We start from the raw sequence: 13,692 nt of genomic DNA on the forward strand, positions 1-13,692 counted from the left end.
TATTTTTCCAAAAATCTACTGCCACAATCGGGTCTGTTTCCGGTTTAAGGGAGCGAGCATTATTTTCCGCGAATTTCGTTGGCGATTTAAGCGCCGGCTGTTGTCTTAATGAGAACTAAAATTCTAGAATAAATGCTAGAATGAATTCTAGAATTTTAGTTCCTCATTAAGACGACAAGTGGCGCTCCATCATAAACGATGTCGAAATCGCGATCGGTAGAACTAGCATAGCATGGAATGAACACGCAATAGATTTGTAAACGAGTGAAACAACACAAATGTACATAGCATGGAAAATAGACACTAGACTAATCAACTAGATAAATAATACAAATGTACATAGAATTAGATTCCAAACCAGAAGTAACTAATTATATAACTTATCAACTAGGGAAATAATACAAATGTACATAGAATTAGATTCAAAACCAGAAGTAACTAATTCTATAAAAAATAATTATGGCGGTGATCCCCTTCCATATTATTTACCTGTACACACATTTCATACCCAAGTATGCTAAGGGAGTGGATCGAGATGATTTTCATAATTTAACCAAGATGTTAAATTAAAACTTTTGTAAGCGGTGATACTACAAATATTGACATTTAAAAACAGCAGACACCAGCGTTGAAGTTATTTTGTAAACATTTTCACTGATATATTTCCGTATTTTTAGACCGTAGAGGTACCACAGTATATAACTTTTTTCAAAATAAATATTCCGACACAGAAACTGGTCACGACGCAGTGCTGTTCAATGACGACATGATTGGATAAGTTCTCACTGTAGAGCAGAAACATATAAAGTATATACGTCTCTGTGTAGAGTAAAGAAAATGATTGCAAACTGACTTTGCAGCTAAAATCAAGAAATATCTTTGATCGATAACATTGAGACTATTTCTGTTTAATTTCCCTCAAACTCGTTCATTCGAAAAAAGTCTTATCAGTGCTCAGGATCAGGACATGCAATGCTACCAGTCTATGTTACCCTATTCAGAGTCTTCAGTTTGGTTTCAATTAAACCACGGAATTAGATTAGTTATCTAAGTCCGTGATTAAACTCACTGTCTGGAAATTCTTGAACATTTTTATATGGCTGGATATCATATACATAATGTTAACTTCAGCATAATCTGATTCCTCAAAACTAAAAAAAAACATATTAATTCGCAATCTGACGATATATGACCATGACTGTTCTTGATAATCGCATATTCCTTCGATGGTGACCGCTACAGGCGTTGAACTTGTGACGTCACAGCCGATAGGGGCCGAATCAGCACAAGTTACGTTTATGCCAATTGGGAGAAGAAGGACAGGTGAAAATCGTACAATTTACACGTCAATATCTCGTTATTGGGATGACCGATTTTTAGGCGGTTTTCGACATTTTTGTGTTTGGATGATATAGAATAAAAATATATTCATTTTTATTTTCGTCAGGGTACACTTTAATAAGAGCCAGTACAGATTGATTTTGATGGTAACGTTTTACTTGAAACGTCCGCTATTACGTACGGCCTTGCGCCTTTCAGTACACGACCACCAGTACAGGCGTGTGCTTTGGCTTTACTGAAATCGGGATGTACCGGTGAGGGGTAGTGCACCCCCGCTGAGCTAAGGCCACCTCTGATAGCGATTATGGTCATCGTAACACGCCGGTCTGTTCTGGTTTACATATCCAGGTAAATTAGCAAAAGGATTTTGATATGAGATGACTTCACACGTTAGGATTTACATTGTGATTTTGCTGAAATTATCATAAAATACTTACAACTAGAAACGTAAATTTATGATTTTCAAGTAGAATAAAATGTGCTTAGAGGAATAAAAGAAATTAAAATTATGAAAATTTAAATAGATACAGTGTGAAGTTTGATTTTGATACTCATTCAACCTCTTGACACACGAATCAGTTGCTAATCGTATATCTGAAAGGACGGTGTTATATACTGGACATGTTTGTGCCAATTATAAGATATAAATGGTATATGTAATTTCCTATCAAAACCAGGGACGTATACTGTCCCTGTCAAAACACCTCTTTGTTGCAGATTTAAGAAAGGAAATTATGAAAAATAAAACTATTATGTATGTTAGAAAAATGTTTTAAAAGAAATGTTGCCGTCATTCGTCAGATGCTGACCGCCTAACCCCTCCCCCACACACTATTTTAATTTTTACGGAACTAGTGATCTAAATCTCATTTGAATTTAGTTGATATAAAATACATAAAGCACATTCTGATATATTTATAGCGTAACTTCAAATTAATAAACTCTAATCTAACCCCCTAATCCCTTGATGTCCTTTGTTATCTATGCCTCACAACCATACGTTTCCAACGCATAATGAAAAGGGCATTAAGTGTTACTCAGCTTCATTCTTCATTATTATATACCCGAAGTTACACACACCCGTGCACGGAGGTCGTCTTAATACTTTCCCTGTTTAATATTTCAATTAATTTAAAACGATACGTAAAATTAAATCAGAGACGTATAAAAAGTAGTATAAGCTACTTAATTAGTTACAATAATGTTTGTTTGGACCTATTCTGATATGTCGGAGTAATCATTCTCCCCATGTGTTGGTTGATATACATCTACTTTATATTTCCTAAATTCTCAGATTTCGTGGGAGAAATTTAATCTAGATACGTCGACAAAGGACGTCTCTGCGTCCACAGGGACCCGAGAGTCTAAATAAAATCTTGGATGCGGTTGGAAGGAGGGGCGGTACTTATTTCAAGCAATAGTGTTAACCACTAAAACATCTAATTTATACTTCCTAAATTCTCAGATTAAGTTAATATACATGACGCCTTATCACATCAAGAAGAAGAAGAACATCCAATATTACTACACAGCGGGATAGGTCCAAACAAACCAACTGTAGCAAATGCCCGGGTCCCTGTGCCTGAAACCACACCATGTGGTCTTCATCTTCGAAATAACAATAGCCGCAGGTAACAGGGGTGACCACACGTTTAAACAATAATAAAGGTAAGGTCATGTAAAAGCAAAGACCAGATGATAGTTGGGATTAATCAATGCTGTTTGTGCAGTATATTTTTCAAAATGACGGTCAAGAGAAAGCAATACAAAACTTTAGTTCAAGGCTGTTTTAAGGAGGGAATTACATAAGTATTCAGATTTCAGATTATATTTTCATCACTCAGACAAATGAAAATGTGTACCTTGAGGTACAGCACGGAATTAGATTATCTAAGTCCGTGGGTACAGCAATGAATATGATTAAGCGTAACAAGGTGCATAGAATGTATACATGTATGTTGTGCTGTAAGATGTATAAATAAGATACATATAACTAATGCTCCGGCTTCAATATCATTCATATAGATACTGATTATAATTATCAAATAATACCACTAAAGAGAATATCATAAGAATTATACCTGTTTGAGATATAAGTAGAAAGGACGATTTTAAGAAAAAACAATAATTACACGGAATTGACTTGCAGCATTTCAGTTGGATTTGTAAGATAATACAGGAATAATATTCTATGCAAACTCATTCCATTCACTTGTTTTATAAATATGATGATATTCATATCCAATATTTTCAAAACACAAGTTTCATATTTCATCTCCTTTTGAACATTTGCTATCGCGTAGTTTAAATAAAAACAAACAATTACACGTACGTTGTTAAGTTTGGGTTGTTAATTATTTTTCGACAAATTGATTTAATAATTTTTAGCAACAAATTCAGAATTTGAGACTAAAAAAATAAACTACCCACTAGACGTATCCATATGTATTGTTGATGTCGAAGAACCATTGTTCAAGACTATTCCCGTAATTTCACCTTGAAATAATATTTGGGGAAAATATAGAAATTAAAAAAGTGAGAAACCACCAACATCAAATATACTTTTAATCTTATGAATTCATAAAAATGAATGTGTTTCGGCGTCGTGTAGATTAACTGATTAGATGTTAAATGTAATGTACTGTTGAGTTCCAAATGGATAACATTAAAAGTTTAATTCCATTTCAAAACGAATTATCAATATTCACAAACAATCGGCGGACAAATCATTATTCCAAATTATTTTTTTGGTGCTGACAGGGAAAATGTTGCCTATAAGTACATCTGCATCTGCCGCTGTGCAAATAACACGAGAGCGCTGTATAGGTAAATATAGGTCAGAGTTAGGGTCAGAGACCGACACGCTTCCGCGAGCAAGTACATCTAAATCTAAGGCCGTTATTGGTCTACTATGAACGGCGTTTTTAGGAGCGTGTTTAATTAAACGGGTTATGTGCGTTTGCGTTAGGTTTCCGTTGCGTTTCCGTTGCGGTTTTTTGAGTTTCCGTTGCGTTTTCGTTCTGTTGCGTTTGCGTTGCGTTTGCGTTTAAACGGACAAGAAAAACGGTCCAGGGTCTGTAACTCGTGGATTTAAAGCCTACAACTCTCGAACATCTGCGCTTGCGCACTGACGTATTAGCTGAACAATCAGAAGCCACAACACGGCCTTATAATGGACGGACCAATAGCCGTTAAACCTCATAGGAGGGCAGTGAGGACTACAGAAAGGACGTGTTCCCGTAGACCTCAGTAGCTGTGACAGCCTGTCCGCATCTAAGGAGCTGTCCGACCTTAGAGCGTGACCTGGATGAGCAGGACTTCTGAATCTCAGAGGGCCCGGTAAGCGTCAATTTACCCCCTCAAGTCGACCGAACACAGACTTCGTCAGTGAAGTGTAGACTATAAACCCATCAACCAACCAAACGCTAAACCTTATTTCGTTGAGTACAGTCCAACATGTCGGACGTACACCTAGGAGCTCAAAAGCAGTAAGAAACCAGTACAAGCCGACCATAAAACAACAGACACCAGCTATGGTATGGATATTGGCGCAACTGAAGACATTAAAATGCAGGCATGTGACGACTGAGGTCTGCAGATGGTTATAACCAAACGATACATGGAACAATTGATATGGCACCGAATAATGTAACTAGGTACAACGAAGAAACACTACGCTTGACTACCAATTTAAGAAAACGGAAAAGGCGTCATAATGTGAGGTATAAATTCCCTGTTGGAGTCAAAGTACGACCTCGTCGCAAGGAGCTTTATTCAACTGAAATATGAAGCTTTCAAATCATTATTTCGTTTCATGTTGTTTCATAAAAGTAAGCAAGCTTTAATACATGTTGCAAAACCTTTTCTTGCAGTGTTTTCATTTTCCGTGTCTCGGATGCCAAGAAAGGATAGGATCACAACGAATCTTGTTTAAGGAAAGGAAAGAGGCGAGAAATTGTCCATTCTCTCACAGAGAGTTATTTAACAGTTCACCGGTAACGAAGTTAATGACAAGGCATTTATGAACTGCAGCATGGGCTACGGTCGATCATGCATGAGTGCATATTGCTGACTTATTGGACAGGTTTATGCAGAGCGACTTTATTGTTATTGGGACCCTGATTATTTATCACTCAGCCCAGCATGGACAGTTCAAACGAGAACGTGTAATTCTCATGAGATGACAATATTGCTTTCAATATGTTTTGATGGCAGTTAATTTACTGTAGCTTTCATAAAAGAACCACTATACTGAAAACCACGGTTTGTTATTCATCAGGAAATGCCTATGGGATTAATACTACATCAACACATGTATAAAATAGTGTGTATATACATCGGATTATATCTGAATCTGGTGTAAGTTCGCCCATTTCATGAAACAAATATGTTATACTTTTTATGTTTTGAAAATGTTTATTTTATCATTCCTGAAATCAAATTTGCTGTGCAGTGTGATTGATTTCAATTTTTAATTCAACAGTGACGGTCAGCTGGATTATTTCTGGATAAAATAAGTATATCGATGATGTTTCAATGGACTATATTTTACTGGAAAATATGAATGATATATTTAAATTTAAATGTATCTGGAAAAACGATTGTTTTGTAAGAACTATGTGGATTTTCTTATTAAACTTGCTAGGTCTTAAAGTTATCTTTTATCTGTTACTTCCATTGTTTGGCCAGAAAATTGTCCTTGATTAAACACAATAACAGACAGCTACTGCTTAATAATAGAAAACTAAAGTTAAATTTCTGCAACTATATAATGTACAATGATCAATGGATGGTGCGTTGTTTGTATCTCACCTTTTGTTTTAACGTGGATTTTTTATGTTTGATACTTTTGCAACGAACACTCTGTACGAAACGAACTCAATATCATTTTTACAACAATATCAACATAATCCAACAAATAACATAGGAAAACCATGTTTTTTTTATCAATGTCAAGGTTGAACATCACCACCTTGACATTGTGTATATATTTTTGTATTTACATTTCCACTGCAGGCTCCTGTATAAGGTTTGCTAGAAGAAATTACGTGTATAAGGCTATAACAGATAGAACAATAGTAAAATAATAAAACAAAAAAAAACAATGAGACATGACTGTTTTGACTTACGTTGTGGAGACACGGTAGTCTAGTGGTAGGACGCCGGACTCATGACCGGAGGGTTGCGAGTTCGACTCAAGTCACGGCACTGTGTTGTATCTTTGAGCAAGATACTTTACTCCGCTTGTTCCAGTCTACTCAGCTGTAAATAAGTACGTGTTTGGGTAGAATGCTAGCTGTGAGCGTCAAAATGGCAGCTCCGGCTGTATGCTCCCCAGGGAGTTGAGAAAGGTATTGGCTGGTTGCATAGGCCTTATAACCACGGATAATAATTTGTGAACCGCTTTGAGACGACCTACGAACCAGCTTGTGATAAAGCGGTATATAAGAACCTCGAATTATTATTATTGACTACATAATATGATTGTCATTAAAGGATTGAATCATTTTGTATTGAGGTTTATGGGGTATATTAATGAAATTCAAAGCAGTTCATATCAAATTTTTCTCAAGATCCATGGAGGTTTATACCTCCATCAATCTCAACACAACATGATTCGATCCATATATATTTACATTTAATGCGTTTTTTTAGAATTTCTTAAATATTTGATGTGTGCAAGTTGTTTATGACATGATATGTGCTGACGCATGTGACGTCACTGTGAGTGTGAAATCGTCTGATAGGAAAAGCTGTTCTGTGTTGTTTACAATCCTTAAAAACACATCATACATAAACAGATGTTTTTTCAAGCTTAACTTTCTGAAAAGGGAAAATAAAAAAAACAGATTGTAACTATTAATTGGACTAATTTCTGCACTAATTTTCTGGCGTATTCATAGGAAAATTGTCTTAATACTCCTTGGTAGGAGATCAAGTTCAATAGAAATGCAAATATTTCTAAATGTAAGCAATACTTTTTTTTCAATTATGAAATGTGTAACTTATACACTGGGAATGTTTTTATTGTCGTTTCAGGATCTCAAAGTCACAGAGAAGAGATATTGCTGTAAATGACACAGATATTCACTATTCTATCCAATGTCCTGACATCGAATACATGGATATACAATAGATTGTTGTAAGGCCATCACTTAATAGAGTATATCATATTAAGTGCAAAGTTTGTATAAAAGATTCCAAAGTGATCAAAATCGAATCAATGAAAACAAATATATACATACAACGGAAAAGTAGTGGAAAGGAGACAAAAATGACAGATGAACGTCAGGAGAAGGCGATGAGAACTGATACACAGGTTGATACAGATGAGATGAATACATATTAAGATCATGACAGAACTCGGACAAAACCGTCACAAGAGAGGGAGAATTATAACGACTCTTATATGTAGATCGTGATATTTGTGTGAATAAGCAGGTTACAAAGTTAAGGCAAAGACATAGAGGACAAATTTCTTGGGAACAAGTTAGGATTATTCATGTTTTGAGCAAATATGTTTCAAATAACAGCCAGCAAAGTTAAAAAGGTGACAATTAAGGGAAAACAGCATCTTCTCTTTTAGTCTTTCAATCTTGTAATAACGAGAAATGTGCCTACAGTGATGACGTAGTTCAAAGGTCAAGAAATGATGCAACAATGGGAATAATGTATCGCTGTGCTGACAGGGATGGCAAAGGTCAAAGGTCAAAAAATGGTGTGACAAATAAAACAATGTCTCGCTGTGTTGACAGTGATGACGTAGTTCAAAGGTCAAGGAATGGTGTGACAACTAGAACAATGTCTCGCTGTATTGAAAGTGATGACGTAGTTCAAAGGTCAAGAAATGGCGTGACATCTAGAACAATGACCCGCTTGCTGGATAAACAGGAGCACAGTAAAACAGAACCGCTCCAAGAAAGAAAATGGACTTCCTTTGAGATCACACATTTGCGTCGGTAAGTGGAAAATTCTTTCAGTTCAAATTACTACATCAGTAACTTGACATTTAGGTATAGGTGATGTCATATGTTGGTAACTAAATACATAGGTATAGGTTATATAACTATATCAATGAATGTGTATGGGCATACAAATCAAAGTTCTGTATCAGTAATAATATAAGTGTTTCAATAACTATATAAATCTACCAAAAGTTTTAAATAATGTACTGAAGGGACACATAAAGCTGGTTAAGTATATGTTTTTATTTGAAGAATGATATGAGTTTCACTAGTTTAAGTGCAATCCATTGACGATAGAATGCATTTTTTCTTTCCCTTTGGTTTATATATAGTAAAGTACATAATAATTTGTTTATGAAATTCATGGATCAGTGTCTTTACTCAAATGTCTGATCAACATGTAACTCGTGGGGTTAAACTGTTGCAGTTTAGTTAACAGTTAAAGTATGGGTATGAAGGATATAGCAAGTTAATGATCCCCCGAGACCAGGACTATTTCCCGAGGTGAAGCCCTGGACGAGGGGGATCATAAACTTGCTATATCCCGAAATACCCACACTTCAACTGTTTTATTATAACGATACAAACACTCCCTTACAATATTCTAAATATTATTAGACAACAAATTTTCAACAGTTGGGACACTTTATTAAAAAAACTAAAACATCAGAAAAAAACAGTATTTGCAATAACATGAAATAAAGGATATCACATGTACAATAAACAATAAATCACAGCTTTTGCTTGAAAATTAGCATTAACATAAATGCGAATTCTGAATTAATTCGATTGCGCTGATTGGTCAATATTCGGTCAGGCCCCGCCCACGCCGTAACTCAATTTCCCGGATTTTCCGAGGGAAATAGTTTCAAAACTATCGCACCCCTCCAGATGAACTATTTCCCTGGCATGCAGTAAGAGGGGAAATAGCTTGTTTATGTGGTTACTTTTGTAAAGTGTAAACTAAGTAGAGGTATAATAAGTATCAACTATCTCCCTAACTCGTAGATCCATTATTGATATAAGTCAGCATTAAAGTATTAGTTATAGTCTTACAATCTTAAACAAGAGCAGAGGCAAATCGCATCATGACCGTTGGAGTGTCATAAATATTTGTCTGCAGCCCTATAAGTGTAGGACTACATGTTAAGACTGAGCAGAATGCACTTTGAAACTTATATTTCTATTTTCATTGATATTATTGATATTAACGCACAGATGGTATTAAGATTTCCATTTTTTCTTCATATTTGGAGTGTATTTTCCATCAATGAAACAACCAACAAGGTCATTACCGACGTCATGATTATTTATTGTCACTTAAATTAAAGCTTTGGTATATTTATATAGTGGCAATGCAGAGAAAATGTCAGTAATAAGTTTCTAAGATCGTTCCAGGTTAACAGGTTTCCTGTCTGTTACAGTGCTATCACATTTATACCCGAGGATCACCCGGACTTTTGGGATTTAGTACAACAGATGGTAATAACCAAGACCAGAAAGGAATGCCAGGAGCAACACCGAAGAGATCTAGTGACAGTGACGCAAATTGAGCAGATGAAAGCAAACACAACAACCTATTGTATAAGTAAAGGTATTCAATCATGTGTTAGGTCACGTGACCTCTTTGGTATAAAAAATCTGTAGTACTTTTTAAGTTGCCTCAATTCGGACTTTCCTTTACAGTTATATTTCCAGTTGACAAATCTCCAAATGGCATCTTTCCGATGTCTTCTATATTTTGTGATGTTTCTGATATTTTATCTCGCATATTAAAAAAACATATTTTAATTTGAAAAGAAATTGTACACTCGGGCGATTTGAACCAAAACACGGGATTTGTGTTATCTGATGCTTATAACCTGTCGGGCTAATCAATAGACCAAGGTTATCGCTAACACTACCAAGTAAACAATAAATATTTAAAAAGAAGTTTTCATGTATGTGGTTACATGTCTGAAATAGCTGTGTACCCATCATGATACTGCTTCAAAATATCATTTAGTTGTACAACAGCGCGAACCTATGAAAGGGGAATAAACTCAATTTATGTCCAGGAGACAGGGTAGAATATTTGTGTTCCAGGAGACAGGGTAGAATATTTGTGTTCCAGGAAACAAGGTACACTATTTGTGTTCAAGGAAACAGTATAGACTATTTGTGTTCCAGAAAACAGGGTAACCTATTGTTTTTCAGGAAACAGGGAACATTATTTGTGTTCCAGGAAACATGGTAGACTATTTGTGTTCAAAGAAACAGGGTAGACTATTTCTGTTCAAGGAAACAGGGTACACTATTTGTGTTCCAGGAAACAGGGTACACTATTTGTGTTCCAGGTAACATCTAGAGTTAATATGTGTCAGGAACCAGATTATGGGCGCATTACGTACTTCAAGTGAGATATATATAATGCATATCATACGATATACAGAATAGCCCGGTAGCTTGGAATGACAGAGAATTGTGTACTAAAAATAGCTACATTTCGGTCCTTGACGCCAATCATTGAAACAGTTTTTGTCTGGAGCATATATCTAATACTAGTATAACATTATACATACAGAAATCAAATTGAGTCTCCATGTACCTAGTTAGATTTATTTTTTAAATTAACATGGAGCACGTGTCTAATAGTATAATATAATACATGCAGTAGGATGACATTTCGTATGCATGTACCCAGTAAGTCTTTTAAAAATGAACATGGAGCATATGTCTAATAGTATAATATAATGCATACAGTTTTCAATTTAATATACATGTACAGCTAGTTACCTTTTTCTATATTTGCTAGTTTAGAATTTGGCTATAGGTGAAATCTTGGTTAGGGCAATTGCAGCTTATGTAGGCTGAGCAAATATACCATGCTGCGTACATCATATTAAACAGTCATCTTGAAATTGACCAGTGTTCAACACCAAATTATTGTTTCAGTAATAGTTTTGCGTTTATTTGTTTTAGAAGTCTCTTATTCGACAAAAGATATCAGGAAGGGGAAAATGCCTCATATCAAAGTACAGGAACAGCCTAAAGACGTCAGGAAGGGGAATAAGCCTCATATCAAAGTAAAGGAACAGCCTAAAGACGTCAGGAAGGGGAACAGGCCTCTTTTCAAAGTAAAGGAACAGCCTAAAGACGTCAGGAAAGGGAATAGGCCTCATATCAAAGTACAGAAACAGCCTAAAGACGTCAGAAAGGGGAATAGGCCTCTTATCAAAGTACAGAAACAGCCTAAAGACGTCAGAAAGGGGAATAGGCCTCATATCAAAGCACAGAAACAGCCTAAAGAAGAAAGCAAAACATATAAAGAAAAATACAATTGTGACAGTTTTAGTCATCGTAATTGGAAACAAAATGTCGGTGGTTCTTGTGAAAAACCCTACAAATGTCATGTTTGTGATAAGGTGTTCATTGAAAAGAGCAGCATGGAGATCCATCTCACGTCACATACAGGAGGTGAATTCAACAAATGTCATGTTTGTGGTAAGGAGTTCCATGCTAAACGAAACATGCAGAGACATGTTCGTGTACATTCTAGGGAAAGACCTTACACATGCAATATATGTGGTAAAGATTTCAAAAGCAAGTGTGTTAGGCAGAAACATCTTCGCATACATACCGGAGAAAAACCTTACAAATGTGATGTTTGTGGTAAGAAATTCAACGTCAGAATGGACCTACAGAGACATGGTCGGGTACACAACGGAGAAAAGCCTTTCACGTGTGATATTTGTAGTAAAGGATTTTGTGACAAACGTGATGTACGAAAACATAGGATGATACATTCAGAGGAAAAGCGATACAAATGTGATATTTGTGATAAATCCTTCAGTAGAAAGTACACGCTAAAAGTACATATCCGAATACACTCTGGCGAGAAACCTTACAGGTGTGATATGTGTGGTAAGTGTTTCGGTGACAAGGGGGACATGCGGAAACACCTGAGGACACATACTGGAGAAAAACCTTACAACTGTGATTCCTGTGGTAAAACGTTTAGTAGAAGTGACAGCTTGCAAATGCATATTCGTATACATACTTCAGAAAAGCCATACACCTGTGATGTGTGTGGTAAAATGTTTAATCAGAAGAGCAACTTTCGTATACATTTCCGCATTCATAATGAAGAAAAACTTTACAAATGTGATATGTGTGGTGAAGGTTTCAGTGACAAACGATCTATCCGGAAACATGGCTTGTATTCTGAAAAGAAAACTTCTTGCAAATGTGTTATTCGTAGTATATAGGGAAGATCATCTTTAAAAGCATTTTGGGGAAAAATTCGTAGAATATGTTTGTAGGAAGGTGTCAAATACAAATCAGTATATACACAAAAATGTTCTGATACATACTGGATCAAACGATAAAATACTTAGACAAGTGATGAAAGGGATTATATTCAGAGGATTACGTGAAGACTAGAGCGTAATATATATAAGTCCTGCTTATACATTTTTTTTAATTTTTCGAAACTGTCTTACAATCCAATCTTTAATGATAAGATTACGGACCTGCCACGTTTGTATTGGATTCCAAAAAATATTAAAGAAACTTTGTAGTTAACATTCTTATTGCTGGCTCTACTAATTGATCAAATAAACTATTATCTAAACTTCTAACTACCATTTTAGATCACTTAATCAGGGTCACAGTAGAAGTGCATATTATGTATTTCTTTACTAAAACGATTACCAACAGAGAAAAATTATTACGCTGAAAAAAAAGCGTTACGATTTCGGTTTTTCTATCCAGAAGTTTCCTTTTTTGATAGTAATATCCATGCTTCCCGACCATAAAAAAGGCCGATGTTTACATGTTGCAGTTAAATCGATACTCAAAAACGTGCTCCGAATGTCATGATGTCCGTGATGGATGTCAACTAGCGATAGAAAACAGCACAATTTGTCAATGGATGCAGGTTTATTAATAACTGCGGTCAAGTTTTGTGGTCGCAACCAGGACCACATTGGGAACTATTCTATATGCTTATGTGATTTATGAAGGTCGGTGTTTACGATAAATATGTGACTTGTTGCTTCGTTGGCCTTACCCTGGTTCTGACTTTGTGGATTTTTTTATCACTACAGTGTTTATTATGATTATAGAAGTTTTCAATAAATTGTTCAATGTGTTATTTGAATTGTTTCAACAAATACAAATTTACAAAGTTATTGATATTATTTAGAAGAAAACAATTAATGGAGGTACTAGAATGTCTATTAGCTATCATCTCTAAAACTACATCTATATAGGATACATAAAAGCTATAGAGATCTCTTACAAACTGTGTAAGAGTTGTCTTTCTTGTGCAAATTCTACACGTAAGCTGTGTTCACATAGCGCTAGCATTGCCATTGTTTCACATGGTCCTTTGTATAATCATTAA

The 13,692-nt window shown here is 35.5% G+C and overlaps 1 protein-coding gene across 4 annotated transcripts in view; it reads left to right on the forward strand.

Annotated features, from left to right (window-relative positions):
- LOC110458109 (zinc finger protein 239-like) overlaps positions 1-13,435 on the forward strand; it is a 42,206-nt gene extending 28,771 nt beyond the window's left edge. For 2 of the 4 annotated variants that reach the window (XM_021509687.1, XM_021509686.1), the window contains exons 2-4: positions 7,381-8,300; positions 9,731-9,900; positions 11,268-13,435. In XM_021509687.1, the coding sequence (XP_021365362.1) occupies positions 8,002-8,300; positions 9,731-9,900; positions 11,268-12,553 (1,755 nt within the window). In that variant the 5' untranslated portion in view covers positions 7,381-8,001 and the 3' untranslated portion in view covers positions 12,554-13,435. The other 2 variants (XM_021509685.1, XM_021509688.1) reach the window with 2 other exon arrangements.
- The last annotated feature ends 257 nt before the right edge of the window (positions 13,436-13,692 follow it).

Source organism: Mizuhopecten yessoensis, unplaced genomic scaffold, assembly GCF_002113885.1.
Source record: "Mizuhopecten yessoensis strain PY_sf001 unplaced genomic scaffold, ASM211388v2 scaffold9431, whole genome shotgun sequence".
Taxonomy (NCBI): Eukaryota; Metazoa; Mollusca; class Bivalvia; order Pectinida; family Pectinidae; genus Mizuhopecten; species Mizuhopecten yessoensis.